This window comes from Pempheris klunzingeri, chromosome 7 (genome assembly GCF_042242105.1).
Source record: "Pempheris klunzingeri isolate RE-2024b chromosome 7, fPemKlu1.hap1, whole genome shotgun sequence".
In the NCBI taxonomy this organism is placed as follows: Eukaryota; Metazoa; Chordata; class Actinopteri; order Acropomatiformes; family Pempheridae; genus Pempheris; species Pempheris klunzingeri.
In genome coordinates, this window is record NC_092018.1 from 5,742,328 (window position 1) to 5,770,117 (window position 27,790).

At 40.1% G+C, this 27,790-nt stretch overlaps 1 protein-coding gene across 1 annotated transcript in view; it reads left to right on the forward strand.

The window, feature by feature from the left end:
- Window positions 1-1,232: 1,232 nt before the first annotated feature.
- The window catches only part of stpg2 (sperm-tail PG-rich repeat containing 2), a 54,119-nt gene continuing 27,561 nt past the window's right edge, over window positions 1,233-27,790 (forward strand). Inside the window, exons 1-10 of the mRNA XM_070834439.1 lie at window positions 1,233-1,338; window positions 1,784-1,887; window positions 2,336-2,500; window positions 4,694-4,858; window positions 7,454-7,569; window positions 8,953-9,064; window positions 13,928-14,035; window positions 18,746-18,905; window positions 20,550-20,713; window positions 20,887-20,979. Coding sequence (XP_070690540.1) covers window positions 1,233-1,338; window positions 1,784-1,887; window positions 2,336-2,500; window positions 4,694-4,858; window positions 7,454-7,569; window positions 8,953-9,064; window positions 13,928-14,035; window positions 18,746-18,905; window positions 20,550-20,713; window positions 20,887-20,979 — 1,293 coding nt within the window. The remainder of the gene's footprint in view (window positions 1,339-1,783; window positions 1,888-2,335; window positions 2,501-4,693; window positions 4,859-7,453; window positions 7,570-8,952; window positions 9,065-13,927; window positions 14,036-18,745; window positions 18,906-20,549; window positions 20,714-20,886; window positions 20,980-27,790) is intronic.

Consider the following 27,790-nt stretch of genomic DNA (forward strand, 5'->3'; position numbering starts at 1 on the left):
GCTTGCGGCTGGATCCATTACAAAAGACAACAAGTAAGTTTCGTACCATAATATGGTCAACATCTTAATGACATTTTCAGATGCATAAGCACTACTTTTCAGTTTTCAGTGACTGTTTTTTTCTGTCATGGACTTGCTGACTCTGTATAGAAGTGAGGGAAGTCTTAGGATATCACTTTGAGTATACAGATGGCCGATTAATGCTTTAGCCTGTGACAAACTGACTGGACTATATCACTGATATATCACTGATGGTTGTAATTTAGTGCACCAGACCACTAGACTTACAGTAATCATGTCATTTATGAAATGCAATACTCGTCTCAACTGTGTATATGAGTATTAGTGTTGTTGCTGTCTCATTGGATGCTCTGGTGTCTGACTAAATTGTCCTCTTGGGGATTAGCACCATTTGTCAAATCAAATACCAGTGTGCAAACCAAACCTGCTGCTTATGAGACATGAAAGGACGTTAAACTAATGGCACAGTTGAGTGTCCGCTGTTCCAGAGAGGCGCTTGATACTTGGACGGCTCTCCCCTGAGTTCTCATTATACAAATCCTCACTACATTGTGGAACAGGCTAATATAGCTGGATGAAGTAGGTCAAGACTGCAAATGATGATAACAGCAGTGGTGACAGGCGTGGTAGGCCTGCAATAAGGCCAATAAGGCCAAATGCAGGAAGGCTTGTTCTCACAACAGAATAAACTGAGCCAGTTTGCTGGAATCTGTTTAATCGCAGGAATCAATTTTGTCTTTAAATGAGCACTATAACTGGCCCACTTTAGAGACAGATAAATGGATGTTTGGACTCACCCACTAGATGGTAGGATTGGACTATGGTTGCACTTTGACAACACTAACCATCAAATGAGAAGATACTGATGTACACTGGTCCATTTTGGAGAAGGTGAAAATGAATCCGTGGATGATTCCATCAAACAAATAATGGCAACAATGAGATTACAGTTTAGGTGAAGAAAACATGAGCATGGCTGACACTGTGGGCCTGTTACCTGCTTCCTGACGCCATGTGGTATCCAGGCAACGACGTAACTAGTAACGCAGAGCTTGGACCAGACAGACCGCACACAGCAGAGGCTCGGGCCTTAACACATATAATAAAGCCAGAGCTGTATTTTGGATTTTGAGCCGACACTAGCTGCTGCCTGTACTTTACAAATGAAGTTTAGTTAAGCCAGCAGGCGGTTTCAGCCGGGGTAAGCCACCATGTACGGCCGAGCTCCAAGAGTGACCTTCATGACAACAAAAGAAACTTCGCCTACAGTTGGCCCCGGGTCCTACGAAGTCATCGGGAGGAAATCTACAATATCAGGTAGGAACTAGCCAGCTACAACCAAGACTTAAGCGAAGACTTGTAGGCTACTTGAGTTTTAGTTTAAACTTAGAAATCCACCTGCCTCTGTTTTTTGATTGGCCAAGAAAATGTTAAAATTAACCTTAAGTAATTGTAAGGTAGCTAACGCTAGCTTCATGTTCAAAATGCTAAAGCTAATTGAAAAAACATTAAGCTAGCTTGTACTTTACAATGATGGAGTGGACTTTAAATATTCATTTATCAGAAAGAAGACACAACATTCAAACTCCAGAGATAGACATGTAGGCTACAGGTGAAGGACAAAATTATAGATAACCCACTATATTGATATACATTCTAAAAAACATAAAATACAACATCAATGTAATGTAAACGTAGATTTTCTGTTTTCTAATCAAGCAACTTGCATGTTCTACTCTTGTGTGTTTATTCTGTATTAAAGATGGCTTTGCTCCATTCCTGTCCTTGGCCGGCAGAGAGTCAATATTCAGTGAGTCCAGTGAAACAATACCAGCCCCTGGACAGTATGACGCCTCATCTGTCAAGGTACTGTATGTCAGACAGAATCACTGACATACAATTAAGTCAAGAGCTGAGAGCCAGATACTGTGTTAGATGAGGCTGGATTTCTCACTGAAATGCTTGGACTTGGTCAGATTGCCTGAAGAAGTCAATGTCAATGTCAGTGTACATGAAAACATATGTTTCAAAGAAAGAAATATATCAGAGCATCCTCAAAAAGAACAATTGCAATGTTAGTTGTTATTTCCTGGGTTGCCTGTGTAACACAGAAGATTCCCATAGCGGAGAGGCAATCGCAATCATTCTTTGCATAACAACTGATTTGACTGCCTAGCAGCTCTTTAATTGCTTTTTTAAACATGTAAAATTATTAATTGAGGAAACAATAGGTGCAGGTTATAAAATCGTTCTCATTTACCATCCCATTCTCTGTGTGTCTGCTTGTTTCGCTGTTGGTCCCATGTCTTTTCAGCTAAATATCCACGGTGGCCGCAGTCTCCAGAACCGCTCCAAGCGTTTCGAGGAGGTAGTGTCGAAGGTTCCGGGCCCCGGGGCCTACAATGTGCTGCCTGCTTCAGGAAACACGCTCAGGGCCGTGACAGCTGATAGTCAGGCTGAGAAGCCTGGCAGGAAAATGGTAGGCATATGGGTGAAGCTATGAAGGCAAAGTAAGTGAGCTGTCAAGTTACAGAAAATTATTTATTATAGATTTTCTCCTTCTAGGCAAATATGTTCTTCATCCACAGTAGGTTGGCCTTTATACATTTATTTACATGTCGTGTGGATATATGAGGAATATATGTGGAAAACTGCTCTCTTACTTTGACCTAGTCAAGGTCCATCAGGGATCAAAAAGTCGTCTGGGGATAGGTAAGCCTCAAGTTAGATGTGCAGGTTTTTTGTTTTTTTTGTACTGTTGGTGTGTGCAGCGGCACTGTTGGGGTGGTGGTTAGCACTGTTGCCTCATAGCAAGAAGGTTCCAGGTTCTGACCAGGTTCTTTCCGTGCTTATGTGGGTTCTCTGGCTTCCTTTCACAGTCCAAAAACATGCAGGCTAGGTTGTTTGGTCACTCTAAATATGTGCGATTGTGAGTGTGAATGGTGGTCTGTCTCTATGTGTCTGGTTACCCTTTTCACTCTGTTCCCAATCTAGCCAGGGTAGTGTCTCAAATTTTGTCAGCACTAACTCTAACTCTTCTCAGCACTGTGTAGTGTTATGTGCTATATCTGTGCCATTTGTCAAACAAAAGATATGAATAGCAGCGCCTTCCCCGAAAGTGGTGACTGCCAATACTGGCAGACGGTACCTTGCCAGAACCGTAGCCCTTATCTTTGGCAGTTCTGCCATCTGCAGACTGCTCAACACCAATATATGGGAATTAGAGGCAGCTATTTTCAAACCTGTTTTCTAGACTTTTGTCAAAACAGTCTCTTTGCTATTGTTCGCATAAAAAGAACACCACCTGGTGTATTTGCTGTAACATTTGAAAACTTATCACCTTCAGCAAGGCATACTTTCATCGTGCGTGTAAAGAAAGAGAGCGAAAGAGTATGATGGCAAGAACGTTATATCTAGTAAGTCAGACATCACGTATTACAATGTAAAGCCTTCCCCATGCATAGCAGCCATTTATAATATGCACTAGAGACTCAGTAACATGTAAATCACTAGACTGAGACTGAGACAATTCCTATATAGTCAGACTAAAGCCTGTAGATAAGTGTGTATATTTTACCTCTGGTCTTTGTAAGTCCCTGAAAATGTGCTCACCATTTTGAGTTTGGTGTCCAGAAACAATGATGAATTGCAACGATAAACCTCTGACAGGTTTATCATTGCTATTCATCAAATTTAACAAATAGAGGAGCCTTGTAGTTTTGTAAATCCACATTTGGCACGGCATACCTTCCCTCCTGTTTGCTATGAAATATAGTGCCTCAGGTGGTTTGAGAATTTAAGACAAATCCCTGACAAAGCAGGCAAACAATTTGATCATTTAGCTCACTAAATATCTTGTGTGATATGTGAACTGGTGGCCTGTCCAGTAGCCTCCAGCTTCATCGACAGTGATACCATAACAGTGAAGCGTATTAGGGTCAGCCGTGCATTGAACTGAGACGTTATTAAGCTGGTCTTTCTGTTCGTCTGCTATGTTAAATTTATCTTCAGGGTATACACACATTGATAAGCTTTGAGTTAACACTGAGCTCTGGGCTTTTATCTGATCTAGTCCAACGATTTGCTCACTTCGTACTGTGAACGGAGCATTTGAAACTTTCACTTCTTCTCCTTCTATGCTAGCTGTAATTATAGAATAGCACACACACACACACTTTTGGGGACAGTACACATAGACATAGAATTTTGGACATCGACTGACATTAATTTCAGACATAGACTTACATTAATATCCTACAGACTTACTCTGACTATAATGTTTTCCTAACCCTAACCTTATTCACTGACACCCCCCCCCCCCCCCCCCCCCCCCTATACACATAAAGACACACAGACCTACACACGCACGCACACTTAACTTATTGAATAGAATTATAGTTGAATAGCTTTCACGCATTTTGACTATGATGTCCTTCGTTGCTCTTACTCCTATACTTCCTCCTCTGTCTATTGTTTGCATTTCCTCCTTTTTCCTCTTTTGTTTCATATCGTCTGCCTCCTCTTACTCCTCCCCTCTGTCACTGTCACTCCCTCAGTCTCACACTATAGAGGCCCCAGGCAGTGTTCAACTACTTTGTAAGCCAGGGCATCCTTTCCATCTCAAGCCCTGACTTCTCTCTCCACTCCCATCTCTCTCTGTTTCTCTGCGCAGTGGCTGCGGGCTAAAAGTCTCCGGCAGGTTCGTCAGTCAGATATCCCATCCATTCCTTCCCCAGGCCAGGCCTATGGCTATGAAGAGGACGCCCTGGGTGTGCTCAGCAAGCAGCAGCCCCCTCCCAGGGACACAACCTTGGGACCAGCCTACTACAATCCACTGGTAAGGACAGATACACACACAGACTCACACACATGCACACTCATGTTGAAGTCTGAATGTGCATCCATCAGAGAATGTGAAGTGTTCATTTGTGCACGCATGTGTGCTTTCATTAGTTTGTACGAGTGTGTGTCTGAATGTACTTACTCTGCCCGCGAGGCGAGGCCCATTAGTGTTGGGCAGATCTAATGCACCAGTGAAATCCCCCCCCCCCCACACCACCTCATTCAGTTGGCCCAAAACCCATTTCCATAGCTAATGAATGCAGCTCCACTTTAAAAAAGCCACAGCGCACCACTGCTCATCCATTTTACATGCCAACAAAGAGAGCCATTAGTAATTATTCTTCAAGCTATATTACAATATTCACTTAAAATAATGCACACGCCTGCTGGTCTGGCTCTCAATTAAGTCATTTTTCATCTGTTAATGACCAGAGGAAGTCAACAGCGTCCTTGAGTGTTGGCCGAGGTTGTGTCAACACACCGGCGCAGGCACAGAGGCGCTCTGTGATTTAGGGCTATCAGCAGTGCATCCATCCAGGGCCCTTTTTTCCGTCTCCACTTCTGTTGCTCTCCCTTTGAAAGTTCAGACTCCGTCTCTGTCTGCCGTCTTCCCCTCTGTCTCTCCATCTGACACACTCATTTCTTTAAACTCTAACACTTTCCCCGCCCCGTGCTCCGTCTCAGTTCAAAAGTGCGGAGAGGCGGAATTAAGTGGTTGTCTGAGGACGTAACTTCAAAGTGGTCGAGGCAGGCTTTGAATGATAAGACATTAGACAGAAATCAAAAGAGAATAACTTTGTTTTTGGTCTGAATGTTATTGAGAAAAACAAAAACATCTTAATCGGTTTTATCCACTGACCCTAAACTTACGGTTCATGGCTGTATTGACAGAACAATTACTTTACTACATCGACTGCTACTTCCAACTTAGTACACAGAATAAGAGACAGACTAATATCCTGGAATAGGGAGTAGTTATTGATGGAGATGGGCTTATCACAGATATATTTGTGCAGGCACATATTTTGGCTGATAGGTAAATATTTACTGTGCACAAGTCAGTAAAAAACACTTGATTTAGAAACAGTATCAAAATGAGATATGTTGTATGTATGTAATTTCACTTTGAATATATAGGAGGTTCAGATGGGTGTCAGATTAAAGGAAAAGGCAGTATAGATGTGTGGTCACTATAAACCACCAGATATTTACATACAGATTTTTCCTTAAACTTTCCTTTCATTTTTAGAATTTGCCACAGAGTCTTTCCATTATCTATTTGTAAGTACCCTTCCCCAAAAATCAAGTATTGGTCAGTCTCTACACAGTGCTAGTTCTTAGTGTGAAGATGTAAAATGGAAATAGAGACATTGAGAGAAAACTGTCTTAATAGAACCTGAATAAGATTTAGACCCATACTGTGTTGTGTTTGGTTGTAAAATGACCCTACTGACAAAACCCTTTTGTTTGATTTTTTAAATTTTCATTTAAATCATAAATAAGTATGTCAGTTCACTTCATCAAACTGAATGAATATGTTTATACCTACTAGCTGTGTTTTTGTTTTGCTTTTAAATAACTCTCCTTGACATAAATTTGTGCAATTTGTGCCTCTGAACTCAATGCCAGCTGCGATAACATCACAGTGCTGGTATGTGTCTGCATGGGATGCAGAACAGTTATGTTTTGCCTTTCAACTTTAAGTATCTGAACATCCTTGTTTTATATCTCCCCTCCTCAAAAGTGGATTGGTAGATCACAGAGGACAGAACCTCAGATCTCGTCCTCCAGTCACCGCTGAAGTTGAGATAAGGAGGCAGGCACCACATGGAGTTAGAAACTTTTTTAGACTCCCTGCCAATCCTCCCATAACCTGCTCCACAGAATAGATACAGACAGCTGGGTCAAGGAAAAGTTAGAAAAAAAGGGAAGAATTTTAAACAGCATACCTGCAAAACATCATCATGAAAACAGTGTCATTGTGAGCATGTTAACACGCTGACTTCGACATTCAACTCAAAGCACCACTGTAGAAGAGCCTCACAGAGTCTATAGCATGACTGTAGACTCTTCGTCTTGCCAATGAATGTTTCTGGGAAAGATTAGGGGTGGGTTAGGGTCAAACCTAGTAGTCTTGTTAATCTATTTATTGATTTGCAACACCTTGGGACATATTTATGAGGAAATCATACACATAGTATGTCTAAAATGTGTTTGGCGACATTTGGCCAGCTCATTTCCAGATGTAGCCTCTCTCAGTTGTTCCTATCAGTGAGGCCGGAGGCAGAGGATGCTGTAAAACTTAGAGATAAGAAAGGATGGACCGCCTCCCCTAGATCTCTGACTTCACATTTCATTCAGCCCCAGCTGCATGAGCCCCGGCTGGAAGAGAAGCCAGATAAGTGTGAATGAGTCAATTATGTTTCTCCTTTGTTCATCCATTCATCCTCTTGTTATCTCGTTCTCTCCATCCTCCTATCATCTTTTTTTTGTCACATTCTTTCTCCATGGCCAATCTGTTCTTTCATCCACTCTTGACCTCCTCTTCCTTGGTGTCTGCCCGTCTCTCTCACTCTTCCTCTTTCTGTAGCCAAAGATGAGTTCTGCACAGAAGTATAAAGGAGTCCACTTTGGCAACATGAAAGGGAGGCGAACTGAGGTGACAGTGGGGGAGGGACCAGGTCCAGGACAATATTACCCTGAGATGTGAGTAAAATGTGTCATGGTACAGTATCAAAAGAGTGTGGAGCACCAGTGGCATACGAACAACAATGTTGAGTGTCATGTTCTAGCAGCCTGGCATCATGTTAAAGCAATACTTCGACATTTCGAGAAACACAGTTCAGACTTAAATGAGAAGATTGAAACCACTGTCATATTTGTATGGTCAATATAAACGGGGGAAACAGCCAGCCTGGCTCTGTCTGAGGTTTTATGGGGAGTTGTGTACTGGACTATTTCTTGGCTGGGCACAGGGATTTCATTTTAACAGAGCCAGGTTTGCTAAGCTAACCAGCTGCATGCTGTAGCCTTATATTTACCCTTAGACTTGAGTGGTGTTGATATTCTCATCCAACTTGCTCAAATAGTCAAACTATTACTATATGCTGTTGGATTTTATTTAAACCATTTTAGGACAAGTTGTTTAAAGTCGGATGCAGTACAATACTATTTTATCATCTAACAAATTAATGGTTGGCATTGAAGTTGACTGTAGGAACTGCTGAAGTTAGCAGTACTTAAGAACATTAGTAACTAAACAACTACGTAGCATCATCTGTGATTCTGAGATATCGATATTGAATCACATTTGATGGATAACCATCGGCGCATGTATTTGAAATAAAAAACCTTCATGGATTCACATTTTGGAAGCATGGGTAAAAAGACAAACGGTTGGTTTGATTAGATGCTCCTGGGCAAGTTCACTGCTCCTTACAGACATGAGTTCTGAACAGAGAAGCTGCTCCACCAAAGTGAAATATTGCTTTGATCCTACAGCCAAGGCATTATGTTTGACATTTCTCACATAGCGTTTCTATTGATGGCCACGGAGGATGGGCTTTACTAAGCACTTCTACATTGGCGGGCTCACACCCAGCTCAGCTATTCATACAGGAATCGACTGAGAAATAGCAGAGAAAAGTGTGCATGTGAGCAATCGTACTGCGTACTCATAGGTGTGAGCATTTACGCATCTACACAAATACGTCTGTGATATGTGATTATTGGAATCATATAAAAATGATTGAAAATTCTGTCTTTTCTCCTGCTGACAGTAGCAGGAACAGTTGTTCCAGTCTTTTTTTTCCTCTCTCCCCTTCACTGCTCCTTCTCCGGTTAATTCCCTCTCTCTCTCTCATGTCCTCTTCTCCCATCTGTTTTTTCTTTGTTCATCTTTTTTCCTGTTTACTTTTCCATTACAGGTCTCTCTTCCCCTCTCTTTCAATACATTGTATCTCCCCATTCCTCCTACTTTGTTCTTTTCTGTTTTGTATGTTTTTAGATAACACTTCTCTATCTCTCACTCTTTTTATTTTTATCACTTCTATGTATGTGTCTGTGTCCTCTATTATTTTCTTGTCTCAGAAACCAAGAAGCGCACTATGAGAATGTGAACCTTCAAAAGGAGAAGAAAGGCAGAGCTGAGCTTGTGATACCTCGCTACCACGAACTGGTGCCCAAGCAAGAGGAAAAGAAGGTGAGCGTCTTGATATACATGCTAAGTGTAGGTGAATATGACATGTGAGAGATAAAAGCTTTAGAGGACTGGGATCAATGTCAAACTCTGCCCCTGTGGGGGACATCGTCCTTTTAACTGTGAGCCCGTGCAACTTGCTGAACAATGGCCAATGTGACCACAAGTGGCAATTAAACCTGCATTATTGGATTTTTCGGGCACTTGGGGGCAGCGCAACAAGCTGTAAATACAACATTCACCTTATTAAAGTTGATATGGCAACCGTGTTAGCAAACAGTTGCTTATTTAAACAGTAGCGATACCATTTATTTAGACTCATGTTTCTAAGTCCAATATTCACTCTTCTCTGTTTTGCTCTCCATCTCCTCAGGTAAATATCTGGCTATGGCTGCCATAAATGCTCCACCATGTTCAAAAGCTAACTTTGTTTGTCTGATCTTTTGTGCTGGGAACTTGGTGTACAGTGGGTTTTTTTATTGTTTCTGCTTTTAATTTCTATTTCAAGAATCAAAGTGACAGGCAACTAGAACAAGACCTACTGTTTTACCCACCAAACCGCCTTAAAAGAAAAATGGAAAAATAAGTGCTAGAGCTCACAGCTCTGCTATTGAGAGAGGCGGGGGGCTTTGAGCACCTGTTATTAGTTTGTAGTTGGTTCATATGCAGAAATATATTAATATATTTTATTTGATCAGTATTGGGGTCTTGGATTGTAGAGATTTAACACAGTCCCTTTTCCCTAACTATTACAGTGGACTACAAATAAATTCTCAACCAGTGGGAAACACTGAAAAACAATAAGGATCTCTAGAGTAAAGCTATGCTGACTGTTTTGCAAAGAAACACTTCATGCTGCTTTTGGTATGGTATCTTTTCTTTTTCAATGACACTTAATTCAAAGTAGACGGAGAGTTATCCCCACCACATTATGAATCAGTAATACTGTAGCTTGTGCACAATATTTACTTGCTTGCCCCTTCAGTTACTGAAACCGCTCACCCTGAGGGGTTAACAATTTCTGTTGTTTTGATTACAATACAATAAAACACTCATAATTAAATGCTGATGCTTTGACATGTTTCAGGAGCATTTTAATGCTAAGGAAGACATATTTTTTTATTGGCACTTAAACAGCTTGTCCTCTTTTGTCACTGCGCTTTGTCTGAGATGGATTCTTAACAAAACAGACTCTGAAAATTGCAGATTGAGAATGAGTCATAATGGAGCACAGTGATTTACAGTTAGAGCAGAGTCAAGGTAAGAACTGTGGATTTATTGGGGATTTATTCAAATACATTTGATTAAGGATGAAATGATTCAACCCCTCCTCCATCTTTTGTTAAAACTCAACAGTACCTGTTCACCTATAGAGGGCAGTAGAACATAAGCTTTAATCACAGACTGCTGGCAACCACACACACTCAAACAAACATACATACACACGCGCACACGCGCACACACACACACACACACACACACACACACACACACACACACACACACACACAGACACATTGATACATTGGAGCCGGTTGAGTGAAGGGGAGTTACTCACCTGCATATGAACTTGAGTGCGCTGGCAGAGTAATGCTTTGTGATGCCTTATTTCTCCCGCTGGTGGGTTAGAGTGGGTGAGGCAGAGTCTGAAAAATGTGGGACTGGATTTGTGGAGAGAGAGGTGAACGTATCCTTTCTGTCAAGGACTCGCATCTACGCCTTTCTCTCTTCTCATCCTGTCTTTCCTTGAACATTTAGCTCTGTTGCCTCTCCTCCCTTTTAATTTATTTAATTGTGCTTAATTAATTATACATGACATTTTATTGCAGTTGTCCAACCTCTATTTGTATAATATATGGGTGCTGAAAAGATCTTCTGACATCGTATATTTTATCCTGTGTCTTTCAGTCAACATCTTAGCCTTCTGTGTTTGCTCGTATGTGTGCACCATGCTGTATTTGGACCCCCTACCATGATGGCTGGACCTCCATCCGTCATCATTAGTACCTGACACCTCAACTCACAACACACACATACACTGACCAGATGGGTCATTACCCACAGTGGGGACACTCAGGACAAACACCTTTACTTCCTTGAGATCAGCAGACAGTCTGCCTCTAATGGCTTGGGGCTGCTGGTGTCCCATAGACTTTAAGAGTCTGTGTGGAGGATTCTCCCATTAAATAGGCATTCTGACATGGCAAGGGCAACGACTGAGCACACCACTTTAACAGACCATTATCGTGTGTATCCCTGCAATCAAAAGCAAAACAGAAGGAGTTGTACCAATGCAATGCCTGATATTTCCCCATAAACATGAAGTTCACTGTCAGTTCATCTTTAAAATGTTATGAATTCCATGTTAACATTATCATGGATGATGATGTTAGATTTGTAGTGCTTGTTATTTTTAGAAATGGGGAAGCAGTACAGCTCCCACAGGAAAAAAAACAGAAAGAAGAAGAGGAAAAAAACACGGCCCAACTGTCTAACACTGGATCTAAGATTATCTACTGTAAAACTGAACAAACAACTGAGACATACACATACACAAGGATGGGAATTGATACAATTTAATTGATACCAGTGCCATTATCGATTATCTGTCTCGTTCTTTAATGATTCCCTTGTTGATTGATGATCAATTTACTGTGTGGGAACACAGGATTTCAGCGTAAATGACCTGAGTCTGTGTGAACACCATGTCACCTAATAACATTTGAATACATTAGAATAACATTTCAGTGCTTACAACAGACATGAAACTGATACTGATAGAATAAACAATTCTTCTTTAGAAAAATAGGCAAGTATGCTAGGAAAGATTTTAAAAATAGTTATTTTCAAAGGCTTGAAACAAATATAAAACTGGCACATAAAATCAGTAATTCTTCTCCAGAAATATTAGCGTGTCTACTTTCTGTTGGAAGATCCTAGATCTCTGGGCTAATGGTATCCCCAGCTGTGGAGAACACCCTCTCAGATGGGGTGGTGGAAAGAAGTCTGCTAAGCCTGGCTGGCTAATGTTATCATAATATAGGATATTTACCCTCAGTAACCACCATGCTGCTCGGTTGGGAATCAGTTGCACTCATGCAAATACATGGCATTCCTAGGATTTTGCGTATTGAGAGCATATTGCTGCTTACTTGAAATGATCATTTTAGAGGCATTACAGCTAGCACTGTCATATTTCTTCGTGAAATTAAGCCACACTTTGGACCGTCTCTAACTCTCCTTGTTGTTTCTAGCAGTAGACGCATGAGTTTGGTGCCATTGCCTTGGAATGCTCAACTGTCAGAAAAACATGCCAGCATCGATAAAAGGCATTGATCTGCTCGAAGACACACGATTCCAATGTATTAAACAATTTGGAACCGGTTCTCGATTCCCATTCCTACACATACAATATGTGCAGTTAAATGTATTGATCATTAGTGTATTTGTAGGCGTTTAAATGAGTCATTACATTTTTGAGCTTGTGAAATGGCGTTCAGAAATAATCAAAGCATGTGGTTGAATATTGAGGTTTGTTGTAGAAGGGTGTTAGAAATAAAGAGACATTACACACACTTAAAATGAAAAGACAAATGCTGTTACCACACAGTGTCTGACAGTGAAATTACACACGAACACACACATTTAAGTTACAAGTACAGTTTGATCTAGTGCAAAAGTTGTTGGTTGTGCGCATGTGCAACTTCAGTGTCACACGTTGTGTTAACTTTGAGCACAGAGTTTCTGTTTTTTCTACAATCACTAATGTGTCTTACACATTCACTAACTTCAATTTGTCAAACAAAATAGAGAACAAATGTTGATATGTAACTATATAATTTCGCTTGCTCAAAATCTTATTGACCCTTGTTTGACTCCGAGAAGGTCTCACACAGAACTGAAAATGATCGAAAAAAGTGGTCTTGCTGTCTGCATCTTTATTCTAGAAATTATACAGTTTGCCCAAAGAAAAACATTGTCAGTGGCAGCTTTACTGCACATCCATATACTTTGCGTCTGTATGCGACATGTCAGATTCTGAGGACAACAAACTTGTTTTTAGCAAGAAGACTTTGTAGTCAGTGTTCATGAATAAAGAGTGAGCTGTCCTAAGGCATGGAGAAGACATTGTGCTGAAATTCACCACTGTCCCCCTCAAGATTTGTGTGCAGCTGCTAACAATCTCCACAGAAATCCATGCTTTTTTACTGCAGACATAGTTAAGCCACCTCTGGCCCAACAACCATGTGGGTTTACCACCCATACTTGCATGTCATGGCTCTGCACTAAGGAGTGTGTGTGTGTGTGTGTGTGGGGGGGTGTGGGTGTGGGGGTGTGGGTGTGTGTGGGTTTGCCCACCTCTCCCTGTCAGCACCTCTGTAAGTATGATGTCTGGTGTAGTTAACTGGTTTGCTAGTTACAGTAATTACTGTGCTGAAATGGAGCAGTTGTCTTGAATTGTCACATAACATAATTGTTTCCTGTGACTATGAAAAGAGCAAACATGCACATGTTTCTCCTCCACTGTGTTTTTTAAACATAAACATCTTAATTGCAGAGAAAAAGAAATGGGCATTTTTGCTGTGCTTTTTTCTGTGTGTTCTAACAAGTTACTCATTCATCTGACATTCTTCTTAATGGTCCTCACCTCCTCTCCCCCCTCATTTACCTCAACAACAGAAAGAGGTCAAAGCTCTCAGTTCATTTCCCCTCTTTCCTATTATCATCTCTTTGGCTTCCTCAGGCACTCTCCTTATCTTCCAGTTGTCACAACTACATGAAAAGTGATATAACCAAAAGCATATAACTACAAATATACTGTTCTTTGTACTTATGGTGCATTTTTTATTTTCTGCTTCCCATCAGGGAGTTCCTGGTCCGGGGCACTACCACATCAGAAGTCAGTTTGAGAAGCCTCTGAAGTCCAGTGGTAACCTGCCGAAGTTCACTTGCCCCTTTCTCTCTCATACTGAGGTACAATACAAATAGAGCGAGATGCAGTTCACAGTCCAGCCACCCAGTGTGTGGGATTGTGGGTGCAGAGTAGGTTCATACTAGCTTTGCTTTTGTCCACCAGGGTCTATTTCACTTATTGTATTTTTGCTTTCATCTTCCTATTGCATTGATTCAGTGTCTACTCACATCCAGCAGTGATCACTTTCCATGAGGTTCCATGAGATTGTGTGATGATAGATAGAGTTCATTAATACAGAAAGGGATGTGAGTCAAACATGACAGTATTTCATATAACTAACTTCATATAACTATAACTAACTTAATTGAAATCACCCATAAATAAAGATAACTACTTTTACTATTGAGTTGTTAGGACACTTACCTTAAAAATGACGCTACATTTTTTACAGTTTTTACGGCGTGCATATTCACACTGAACGTAAGTATGCGGCCACCAGTTGGTTTGTACATTCAAATAAAGTTTATTCGAACAAGATGTCCACATCCTCAACAATGTCAACAAAAAGAGGTGAAAGGCAGCTTTGTGCAATTCTACTATGAATGGAAAGTAAGAAAAAAAAGATGAAAATCATAGAGCCACAGATGGCTGGAAGATGCAGAGAATACGGTGTCTATTCTGCTGCTAGTATAGCATTATCAGGACTGCAAATTTAGCCACATGTAAAATACTGCTCCAGTAATATTAAAACAAGCTCACTTCAGTGCTGAGGAGAAGTTGGGTGATAATTCTCTGTGGGTTTGTCACGCTGCACATGGCCATTTGGTCTGTTGTTAATATAAAAATATGGATTAGTGCAGCTTTAAGAAACACCAGTAGCTTGTACTGTATGTAAGCAGGAGCTCTGTAAGCTAGATGTAGCTACACATGAAATTAGTTCAACATCTTTAGCTTGTACATTTGCTGTAATAATACATATGAGGCTTGACTGTGGGATGGAGATCATCTTCCACAAATATTGATTTAACCGGCTGAGATAAACTGATTTAGATCCATACATTTAGGGGTATTACTCAACATAATGTGCAATACTCTGAGAAAACAATCGGACCGTATTGAAAAGACTTCTCAGACATAATCTATGTGAGGCAAATATATTCAATTTACAATCTCTCAAAGGAGACTGGATTTTAATATGGAATATTTAAGATTAAGTTACAGTTCCAAGACACTGAGCCGGGCTTTGCTTGTTTAATTGATGTGCTGGGAGTGGAGGGTTTCTTCAGATGGGGGTGAAGATGAGTTTATTAAAAGGCTCAGAGGAGCGGAGATGAAGGATGTGAAAATGTGTAGCTTTACGTCTCAGGAATAGCTGAACTCCTCTGTGGCATTGGCCCACAGATTCACTCCTGTGAAACTGTCTGACTGATGTTTTAATTATCACTCTGACACACAGTCACAATGTGGCCACGTATGCACACACATTAAAAATTCAGACATACACGTGCGAGAACTTCATCTTCAGACAGATATTATCACAAGGTAGACAGGTTTTCAAGTACTGCTGAAATGCATCCAAATGAACACACACACATTTTCACGTAAACGCTCACATACACACTCTGAAGGTTCCCTGAAATTACCTTAATAATGTCTGAAACATAAAGCATTTTCCTGGTAAGAACAACTGATGCAAGATTCTGGCGTTCATTTGATCTGTGTATGTGTGTGTGTGTCATAGTACGCTCTGACCTAATTTCCCTGGCCACATGCTGTGTTAGTGCGTCGACCCTGTGATGTCGTCACTGACACCCACCAAGAAACTTGGTCTGTGTGTGTGTGTGTGTGTGTGTGTGTGTGTGTGTGTGTGTGTGTGTGTGTGTGTGTGTGTGTGTGTGTGTGTGTGTGTGTGTGTGTGTGTGTGTGTGTGTGTGTGTGTGTGTGTGTGTGTGTGTGTGTGTGTGTGTGTGTGTGTGTGTGTGTCACAAGTCATCTCAAATGCAGAACTAAGAGCGACAGTTTTCTTAGATCTTCGTCTCCCTGTGAGTCCGGTTCCATCTGACACTGTTTCCCTGCGGAGGGATGGAGAGAAAACGAGGTATGGAGGGAGTGAAGGAGGGAGGGAGGGAGGGGAGGATAAGAGGAACAGCTGGAATCTTCCAGTTCTCGCCTCTCCTCCTCCCTTTAACTTCCCAATTTCCCAATATCAAAGCATCAATCTGACGCTTTGTGAAAACGTGCCTTTTCCTCGATTCCCCCTCGCCCTTGCTCCCCCACTCATCCCCCATTTCACTTTCTGTTCCATCTATTCCATCTCTCCATTAGCTCCTTTTCTTCCTTTAATCTTGATTTTTTTTTTTTTTTTTTAATGGTTACAAGACTCTTTTGTTTCCTTCAGTTATAATCCTATTTTTCTTCCCTCTACTCCTGTTTCCATTTCCTTCATTTCTTCTCCTTATTTATGGCTATTTTTCTCACTACATATTCCCCACTCACATGTTATTTCACCCTGGAGTCCCTTGTGTCCCTGGAGAGCATCTTCTCTCTTGGTGTTTCACAACCTTGTATATTTGGGGAAAAAAATCACAAAAAATGCACTTTAATCCGTCACACATGTAAAAAAGCATGTGCTCTGGAGGTTCAAATTATTATTTAGAATTGACAACACTGAGAAAGCACAGAGCCCATGAAGCCCATTCAAAATCATAAGACACTCGATCCATAAGAAGTTTTCTGCAGCTGACTCTGCTCTCTGACATCTGGAGAATGAACAAACTTTCTTGCAGGCTTCAATAAAGTACCACAGAGTTATTTTAATTATTTAAACATTATTTATTAGTTAGTTATAATTAGTTCTTAGTATTTCTGTGCTGTGTTTACGTGACAGTTCAATCTTTGACTGATCACAATTTACCAGGAACTCCATTTCTTCTTTTTCTTTCATTTCTTTTCCACTTCTAGTTTCCTTCAGTTTGACGTGTGCGCACGCACGCACATACACAAACACACACACACACACACACACACACACACACACAGAGACGTTCCTCGGTGATGACATCACAGGGTTGATGGACTAACACTAGCAATTGGAGTCATACAGCCTCAGGATGAGTCCATTTTTTACTCATGTTAAAACTTCTCCAACTTGCGGGGATGCATCTCTTTTTCACACAGCCCACGTTGGATTTATGCCCTTGCGTTGGCTTAACATACAGCTGCAGTGTCTGTAACATTGTCCTTAAACTAAGTCTAAACTCATCTCAACCATAGAACTGAGGTTTTGTTTGGTACCAGGGGGCATGAGGGCCCTTACACTTCTTCAATTGTTCCTTCACTGTGTGGCCTCATTAATCCACATAAACAAATGTTATGACGGTCTGTCACTGAGGTGCCCACAGAGGCACCATGCATGGACAACATGTTGGCTCTTGGCATGATTTTCAAAATTAGTCGTTTGGCATTTCCTATGGTATGTGTTTTGAAACGGAACAGTTGGAGGCAACACAAAGCTAAGTCAGTCAGTTTGAGAGAAAAAAAAATGTGTCCATGAATAAGACTTTATCAAGACTTGGATTGACAGATGGCCACAAACCCCAGTTCTACAAGTGAATGAACACTGTTTTGGCCTTGAAACAGCATGTCTTGCAACTCCCATCCGTCTTCTTTAGTCTCTTCATATACTCCATATCTAACCCAAACACCTCTCCTCTCAGCCATTTCCCTCTGCTTTCTGCATTGCCTCCACGAGGTACTCCACTAGCTACTTAATCTTCTTTTCCTCTCATTTCATTGTTTCAATAGAATGTGCAAATCAATAATTTGCATGTTTCCAACAAATGGGTTATATTATATGTAAAACCCTTCTTATACTTTGAAAGTCATCTGGGGAGCTCACTCCGAGTGTGTATATGTGTGTGTGTGGGCATTGTTAATGTGGACAAGCTGGTATTTGAAGGAATAAAGCTCTTTTATTTCATCAGCTGCGTGCAAAAACAACCAGCTGAATGGTTCAGTTGTGAGGGGCTTAAGAGAAGTTTAGAGTTACACTGAAACACAGTTCAACATCATCGTCATTTTTTCTAAAAGGGCAACTTATCTGCTTCTGCCCCTTGATTGCCTGTTTTGTTATGATAGTTAGCATTTAGCTCAAAGCACCACTTTGCTTAAGTACAGCCACACAGAGCCAGTGGTATAGCTGAGACTTGGAAAGTAAAGCTTAGACTGATTAAACTTTAGCCAGGTCAAGCTGAACATGAGGTGTCCTAATGTGGCCACTAAGGATACACACTTTTCAGTCAGGTAAAAACATGGCATCAAAGCTGTGGCTCCGTTTTTCATCAATCCATCACTTTTGCTTTCTGATGTGTCAAGAGCAGTAAAGCCCCTCAAGGCTGATAGCGTAGTAATAGATTTTTAGTCTTGTCTACGTGTGGGCTGTGGGCACTTAGACTGTTTGTCAGGTTCTCTCTCTGCTTGGTGTCTCTGTGTGCTCTCTCTGCCATTTTTTTTGTTCCTGTGGATAAAGTAAATATTCACAGCTGGATTTGTTTTTGTGTTCCAGATGGGCACTGGTTAGAGAAAATGAATGGGTTCTCATTCAAAAACAATGCTGATCTCGGGTTCATCAGTGGAAAGTGCTGTTAATTGAATTCTACAATGTCAGTGTGCGCTGTGGACTTGACTCCAGATTAATTTTCCCTCATGTTCTCTTTCTGCTCTCATCCTAAAATTTATACATCTCATTCCCTTTTATCTCCCTCCATTAGAGGTTTAGCTCTGTGAAAGAAGTGTCGCCCCCTGTTGGTGCATATAATGACTCTCGCTGTGCCCTGGAGCTGCTGAACAGGACCACAGGAGTGAAGAAAAGCCCATTTGGCATCACCGCAGTGCGCTTCACTCCTAACCACAAAAAATACTCCACGCCAGGTCAGTATGTATGTGTGTGGTTGTGTGTGTGCGAAATTATGGCGTGTTCATGTTGGATGTTGTTCAAAGTGATATTCATCTTTTATATATCTAGTTTTAAATTACAGATACAACCCAGTTTTCTATTTTAGAGACATTTGGCATTATTAATTCTGTATTATTTTTGTGCGAAGGACAATTTGTTTTGTACAGATTTCTTATGCATAAATGTCCGTCTTAACATGGATCTAGCTCTCAGAGCCTCGTCTCCGAATATTCATACCCTATCTGACACCTTTGCCATTTGAGTGTTGGCCTATTGTCTGGGGACAGTATTTATTAGCACTGTTTTGTGGTTTCAAAGTCGGAATCATCATCATTACAGACAACCCATGATCTTTAAAAGCTCAGTTTTAATTTGCCATGGCCATTATATTCAATCTAACAAGTAGTAATTTAAAAATAAGTGCTACTTTGCAGCTTGTATTAACATTTTGAAATGAGCTAAAAGGGAACTGACTTTTTTGCTCTGTGTGTGCGCGTGTGTGTGTATATATATATATGCACACATTAGTATTGTCCCAAAAATGAACTATTATGTTGTAGAGGTGTGAGTCATTTCCAATGTCTGGTTTTTCATTTAGCCTTTAAAATTACAGTGTGATTTTCTAAAATAGGTTTAGAATAATATATGTTTTTATTCATTATTATCTGGTTTTATTTCATAGATTAAGTAGTTGCTCCAAATATTAATTGATAATATAAAAACTAAAATTTTATGTGTATTTTCTTATTACTGAGGCTTCATTTATTACACTAAACAGAAGCCATATATATGAAAAAACCCTTCAGACTTTACGACTGCACTAACATTTAAACCTGTTTTTGTCTAATTGTGACTGAATCTAAGGGCATTACATGATTTGGCAAGATTAAATGTTAGTGTGGTATTAAAGTGCAGGTCTGAAGAGTTTTTGATGTACAGGTTGCGGAGCAGAATTGACAGGTGAGACTACTTTATTCCTAAAATTTTTTTTTTTAGTACAAAAAGAGTAGTTTTCTTTGTCATATTCTGACTGACTGAGAATTTAAAAATATTAGTATTCTTTTTATTCTGCAATAAAAAAGTTGTTTTTGTTCTTGCAATAATACAAGTGTGTCTCATTTGTGCTACTCTGCATATTGCTGCATTTCTACTTACTTGCATTTTCTGTCATTGTGTCACGTAAACTGCATGACATACATTTTGCGTACTGTATATGCTGTCAAATTGATGCAAAACATTGTTTTTTTTAATTGGATCTCTAAATTGCTTGTGACTGCTGTCTTAAATAGCAGTACGCAGGGCTCTCTCAGTCATATTATTATTAGAAACTGAATCATTCCTTTGTGTGTGTGAACGTTTATGTTTTCGCAAGCTGTTAACAAAGCAGGCGTTCGCACATGCAGACATGGTACTGTGCTGTTGATAGCTAACAAAATAGCAATAACAAATAAGTGTCTTCTTGTGACATTTTGCGCAGAGCATGTGTAGTGCATGTGCCATTTTCAGTGGATGCCAGCAAACTACATGAATGCTTCATCATTTTATCTTGATAAAAGATGGACCATATAAAAACATATTCTACACAAATATGCACAATAATGTTTCCGTACTCTTTGCAGGTCCAGGGTCTTATAATGTGTTTGAGCATGGTTTAGCCCGAGAGAGTTTCAAGAAGGCATTTTTAGAGAAAACCAGGAGGGGAGGCTTTGGCTCCTCTGCTCAACGCAGCTCCATCTTTCACAACAAGGAATCGATAGAGGCCCCAAGTCCAGGACACTATGAGGTAGGGAGATCCATTAATATAGTCGTTCATTTATTTTTCTTTCTTTTGTCTGTCTGTCTGTCTTACGAAATATATGTCCTGATGTTAATAAGGCGGAAATATAAAGCTTCGGTATTACATGACAGAAAACTTTCATATCCTCATCCTCAATGCGTGTGTGTGTTTGCGTTCAGACAGAAAAGAAGACAGAGGAGCCCTACAAAAAACAGCACACAGCAGTTTTCAAATCAGCCACAGAGCGCCTGGCATTATCACTACTGGCTAAAGTAAGTCTCTTTCCCTCTGCTCCCTTGGGCTCTTCGTCTCTCAGTTTTGACTACAATTGTCTTGGTCTCACCTTTTCCTATTCTCACAAGTTTCTGTTGTAATGCCATTGAAACCTGCTTAGCAGAGGAGTCTAAGATGTAGTAAAACAGCATTGCATGCCAAGTTTTTCTTGTCATAAATAGGCCACCGCAGCGGTAGCATCTGACCCACTATGCCAAGGGTCCTGTTTTCCAACAGTTAATTTTCCTTGACTGCTTCTTTTCTTCTTTTCTTCCTCCTTATCCTCATTTAGGGTGAAAAAAAACATGTCACAATATGTGATAATTAGTTTCTTGTTTCTCTCTCATGTTTCTGTTCTTTCCCCTCTCTCTCACCCACTTTCCTAAATGTATTCTTCTCAAACTGATGTTAATATAAACCTAATACAATATATTTACATACTGAACTTTTTCCACATCTAAGTATAACTTTAATCGTATTTCAAAACAACTATTTTACTTTTTTATTTATGGTCAAACTTTTATGAGTATTGCCTAAAACTGAAAGATAGAGACATCATGCTTTTACTTTTATGTTCATGATTATAAGTTCATTTAATATTGAATACTTAGTGTTATATTTAGTGTTATTGCAGTGAATCAGCCTTTTATTTTATAGAGAGAAATCTTTGGCATTTATTTGATTTAAAGTAAAAAGAGGCAATGATACACAAGAGTGCCTTGCAGAGACACATTTATCAAAACCTCAGATCCAAACAGGTTTCAGTGAATTGTGCCATTTAAAAGTCTACTGACCCCTTCAGGGTAACTTACCATCAGTGACCTGAATATCAACAGCATTTGTTAAAGTATTGAAAATGGCATATCGTTCTATGTTGAATGTTAAAAGATATAAATGTAAATGAGATAGAAGAATAAAACCAAAACCAAAAATTAACCTCAACAGCTAAATCTATGCTCATGGTATGCTAAAAATATTAGCAGCATAATCACAAAAACTGTCAGTTTCTTTTAAATTATTTGTATTTACTTCAATAATATAAAAACAGTTCAAATTACACACTTCAATGAGTTTTCAGTGTAAAATTATGAAGGTTTAACTCCATCTTTATCTCAGTGGCATCTATGAGCTTTGCTATGAGAAGGTTACACTAAAACACTGTAAAGTCAGTAAGTGCCATTATTTTGGTTTCCTTTTAGATATTATTTCAAGATTCGTGAAACTCTGAGAGATTTGGGTTAGGGGCCACAGTTAGGTTTAGGGCTATGTACCTGGTTAGGTATTTGGGTAAGTTATGGTTATGGTGAGGGTCAAGCTAAAGGGTTATCGGTACACAATGACAAGCAATATGCTCAAAGAAAAAGCGTGTAAACATCTCACAGTCTCAAATCTATTACTACCATGTAAAAACGACCCAGTACTTCTAAGGCTGTGTGTTTTATGATTGCATCAATTTATACATTTGAAGTTCTTTTCTTATTGGAAATATTGCAGATTACAACACTCTAGCATTATGTACACAGTCCACAGCAATAATGGTGCTAGATTTAAAAAAAAAAGTGACAACGTTTGGATTGTGAAAGATGGACATGGATGTATGACACTGCATGTGTACAAGTCTTTCTGACAATTATGCAATTATGCAAATTTCCTTCTTAAGTGTACACTACAGAATTGTAATATTCAAGGTACATAATTTGTATTTTCAAGTACCCTTCTGGGTACCACCTGGTGTTTATTCTGATTAACTCCAAAGGTTAGAGGTGTTATCTAAATCTTGAGGCAAAGGTCTCCTGAACTGATGTTAACACTGCAAACTATGCTGCTCTCTAGAAACACAGAGTCTAAAAGGTAATTTGGCACATCGCAGAGGGCAGAAAATTGTACGTACACTATTCCACATCAGTGAATTTGGTTTGTGATCTTCATAGGCCTCAAGGTCTCACAGGCCTTCTGACTTTTTGGGTTTTAAGCAGGAGGTGTCAGAAAAGTTACCACAGGGATAACTGGCTTGGGATAACTGTGTTCATAGCGACGTCGCTTTTTGATCCTTCGATGTCGACCTTCCATTCAGTTACACACTGGTCATATAACTCCCTCACAATAACATCACAGCAGGTGTTTTCCTTCACATGCGCTCAAGAAACTAGGCAGGTAGGCACGTAACTGGAACACATTCTCTGATTACTACAGTACAGTTTTCCCCCTTCCTCACAGCTTGCCTTTTACATGATTAGAAACCTGGTTACACATAAACATAGATAGGAAATCGGCTTTCTCCAGGAGAAATACAGCAGTGGAAATCAGGTGTGTCCTCTCCTCTCTTGTTTACATGCCGTTTAACGAAAACAGAGATCAGAGCAGGAGGATATTTCAGCCTTTGTGATCCAGTGTCGAATGAGCATTAAAATGTTAGATCTATGAGAAATACTGTTTTTTCACAGAAAGTTATTCAAAGGTCGTGCTAACAAAAGAAGCACATTTTTAACAGTTATGTTTCAATAGTGAAAGAATAGCTGTGCTATGGTCTCACCAGGCCCTGTATTTATCAGTGTTCACTGTCAGGACACAGAGTCCTGCTGATTTTCATTCCTGCTGTCTAATCAGGGAGTGATTTACACCTCGGACACCAAGTCAATGCAATTAAGTACCTGGTAGGACATAAAACCAGCAGGAGTCTGGGTACAGTGCAGCAGGATTGAGAACTAGTGTCCCAGCGAATGAGGAGCAGAGCCTGTGAGATATCCACGTGTTAGAAATATTACCAAATACACTAGCGTTAGTAAATGAGCGTACAAATGTTTGTAAAGGTTATGTCAGAGGTCAGTGTCAGCTTCATCTGGGAGAAGGATGGTTACAATCTTCCCTGTGCCACCCTGCTGTGCCCAGCATAGCTAAAAATAATGCCATAAAATGATCTTGAGAAGAAGGAATATAATTTTGTTGTCCTCTGTCTCTGCAACTGATATACAACTGGCATCTGTTACAGTTTCTGTTTTTGCACTCTGCAGTTTGGGCAAACTCAGTCACCAACTTGTGTATATTCACACATTATCCTTAGTGTTACATTGTTTATGCATTCAGATAATGTGGGTCGCTCACATTTTGTGCATCACAAATGAACTTAAGCAAATGTGATGAGACTCATTAGAAAACTGAGAATGCGATTCCATTAAGATTTCTACTTCTGATCACTTCTGTAATAGTCTCTACCTCGTATATCTGTCGGCACTGTTTGCCATTTTTCGTGACAATGGCTCCGTGTAGTTTTCTGTCAGGCTGCAGTATATTGTGCTGATGGATGATCTGGCTCACTCACAATCCTTGGTGCGCTAAATCCTAATGGAGACAGTAGAAAACTTGACAGCCATACTACACACAATCCTTATAATACACATGTTTCTTATTGTCATGCACTGATTCAGTACAGTTACATTATAGACCTGGATGTTTGAGGTGTGCATGTTCAAATGATAAGTGGTAGGCTTTCATTGTATGCCACACACACACTATGATAAAATATTTAACAATGGTTTTAACTTGGTTCAATTCCCAATAGCAGCACCTCCAGCTTAGTTTTGTGTTCCCACAAACATAATTGGCTGCAATCATATGTGGGGAGCTGGCAAGGTTGAGGTGAAAAGAAGCAGCTGGCAGCACCACGTGTCACAAAGGTACACATGTCTGTCTGCAGCACTCCTCGGGCAAACAGCAGGGTTAGCAGTGGCAAGGACTGTAGTTTGGACTACACTGAGAGAAAATGGTGGAAAAAATCCAAAAAACAAAACAAAAAAAAATCCAATAGCCCACTTAACTGTTCTTTAGAGACACAGTATTACCTCCTTACTTCCCACCCTGGCTCTCTCTTTTTTCTTTCTGGGTCCTACCTCTGAGTGCTCTGTGGAGGAGATCTGAGGCCACTTGTAATGGCTCCACACAGAGTCTCCTTTATGACCAGTTAATGAAAAATCACCCGGGGACGTCTGAGCTGTAACAGTTAGCCACATGCAGTGCTGCAGCCTAGGCTGTATCCCTGGTAACGGTCCCCCACTGGGACGGATATTAAAGTGTCTAATCAGGAAACAATCATGAGGAGGGAGTAAGACAAGAAAGAAAAGAATAAAGGCAGAAGTGCGTCTTGAACTGTTTCATGTTTGGAAGTTTGTGTCGTTTGTACTTTGACTTAAAGCTTCATCTAGCTGTAGAGGTCGACATTTTGTTGGAGAAATGTTTCACATTGCATGGCTTTTGAAATCAGGAATATAAAAGGCGTATGATGTCAGTTCAAATGATAGAAGCTGTCTTGTGGAGCGCATTGAACCCAGGAGATATTTATTACATTATTTTCTCTCTCTTTGCTATTAGGTCCTCTGCTTTTTATTTTCCAGGCCTTTTGTTTCTCATTGTTCTGTTTTGAGAATAAGTTGACTCTATGTAGTTTGTTTATTTCAACTAACACTATGAATTTCAAATCTGGCTATTCCCAAATCCACTCTATAAGTATTATATTGTCAAACAATTGTTGAATACATATTGAATAAAAGGCACGACCTGATTTATTTTGATGGATTTTCATTATCTTGTTCCGTGCCCTTGTTCAAAGGATGCTGACAGTCTAAGTCACACAAACCTCAATTAGTTTAGATTTGTGAAGCTGCGTCTGATCTGTACTTTAGTTACAGGTCTGGATCTGATAGGAGCTGATTACCTGTCTGTGGACAAGAGTGAATCAGACATGTTGTTAAGATATGACACATCTGAAAGAAGAGATATTATGAGTTGGGCATATCTAAAATGAGAGTTTGCTTTTCTCTCATGTCTAATCCAATGATCTTTTCCAGTGTTATTTCTCCTGTTTCCCCATCTTTCTTTCTCCTTTTCTGTTCTTACCTCTTTCCTCTCTTTCTCTTCTTCTCCTTTCATCACTCTTTCCTTCCTTCTCCTACCCCACTGTCCACATCCCCATCTCCTGCCTTCTCCTCCTTTGTCCTCTCCAGCACTTCCTGATAATGACCTTTCTCTTACTGAGGTCGTGGAATACCCTCAGGCAGCACTGGGAGAGAATAAGTGTGGAATTTAATTTGGACCTATGTTTTACCCCGAGGCGGGAGTTCCTCTCTCTTCTATAGATCAGTGAAATATTGCCCTGTCCCTTGAAGTGACAGGAGAGAGGTTTGACAGGGTGTTTTGTCTGTCTGCCAGTCAGGTTTTACTAGTATGTTTCTGCCTTTCGTCATCTCTGTCAATTTTGTCCTGTTGCCAATGATGTTGAGATTAATAGAGGTCCTGATGGATGGTTATTGTTATCCTCAGTGAGAGTTAGGGGTTGTCAATGGCAAGGCCATTGATTCAATAATGAGGTGTTACCAGTAGCTTCATTCTTAGTTAACCTTGCATCATTTGGTACACCAGCTTAGCTCATGAGTTAAAAATATAAAAAATAAAAATACAGAATATAAAAGTACAGAATATTGATAATAATATTCAGTCAGTACCTTAAGCTCATCATGTTACAAGTTTCTCCAGGAATAGTAGCCTTAGTCCTCTATAAACTGTTACGCCCCAGTCTAGGGGTTCTGGAGCGTAAAATAAAAGAGCCTCACTTCCCCAATTCCCAAATGGTCACTGACACAATCTTCACTGGATAACAGGTTTATTTTCCATAAACAACAAATGACCAATAAACAGAACTGAGAGCTTCAGGGTGGACCCAGGCCAAAACAACAAATAATAATCCTCTCTAGAAATTAACCACAAAGCTGACCTAACAGGAAACAAAAAGACAGGGATCTAACTTCCTGCTCTAAGAAACACAGGAGAAAACTTCATAAATGGAAACTGGCAGTCCACCCCTACTAAATCTAAGGCAATTGAACAAAGGTTGGTCATTAACAGAACTCCGAAGGACCAGTTGGGAGCTGAGGGAGATGAGGGCTGCGAGCCGAATGCCGGGCGAGCTAGTAGTGCCGAGAGAGAGAGCCATTCCGCCATCTTGCTCCTTATCTGGCCGACGTCATCCGCCACGCCCCCAATTCGTGTCCACAGCGGACAGCCCCTCCAACCACCGCTGGGCTATGGCACACACCTATTTGCATACCTGCTGAGCGGAAGCAGAACACGTACACACACACACAACATACGACCATAGTCGTAACAAAACATACTTGAAGAGCCGCTCTTGTGAGCTGCCATCTGAGTTGATTATTGTTGGACATTTTTTAAAACTTGCTGCTGCAGCTTGCTGTGTGACCATAGCAACCACAGAAAGCACACGGAGGAGAAAGATGCAGGAGTGATCTTAATTATACCTCTCCAAAGAGCAACGTCAGCTTTGCAGTTTAATTATACAAGCTGGGCCAATAAATAATGTTTTTGATATTTACAAAAACTTGCTATAGAAATAATAAAATATATTATTATAAGGCCAACTATTTCCTCTATTTTACAATAATCTATATTTAGCTATTTTGAGCTTCATGAGGAGAATAGGTTAATAGCTCTGATAACATGTTAACATTTCAGATGGTAATTTTTGAAAGGCAAAGTTTTAATGTAAGTTTAATTGTACTTTTTTAATATCTTATATAACCTCCAACAATATCAGTAAATAAAAATCTATACTCAGTTTTATTCTGATACAAAAGGCAAATAGAAAGGAATAGAAAAGTTCTTGTTCAAACAGGTCTGTTGGCTCCATGCAAGTCATTTTAAACTGATGCAACCAAGCAATAATGTCTCTGCCAGTCAAACAAATTTCACTTTATCTGCGCTAATATCTGTTACGCGGACAATGAACAACACTTCATAATT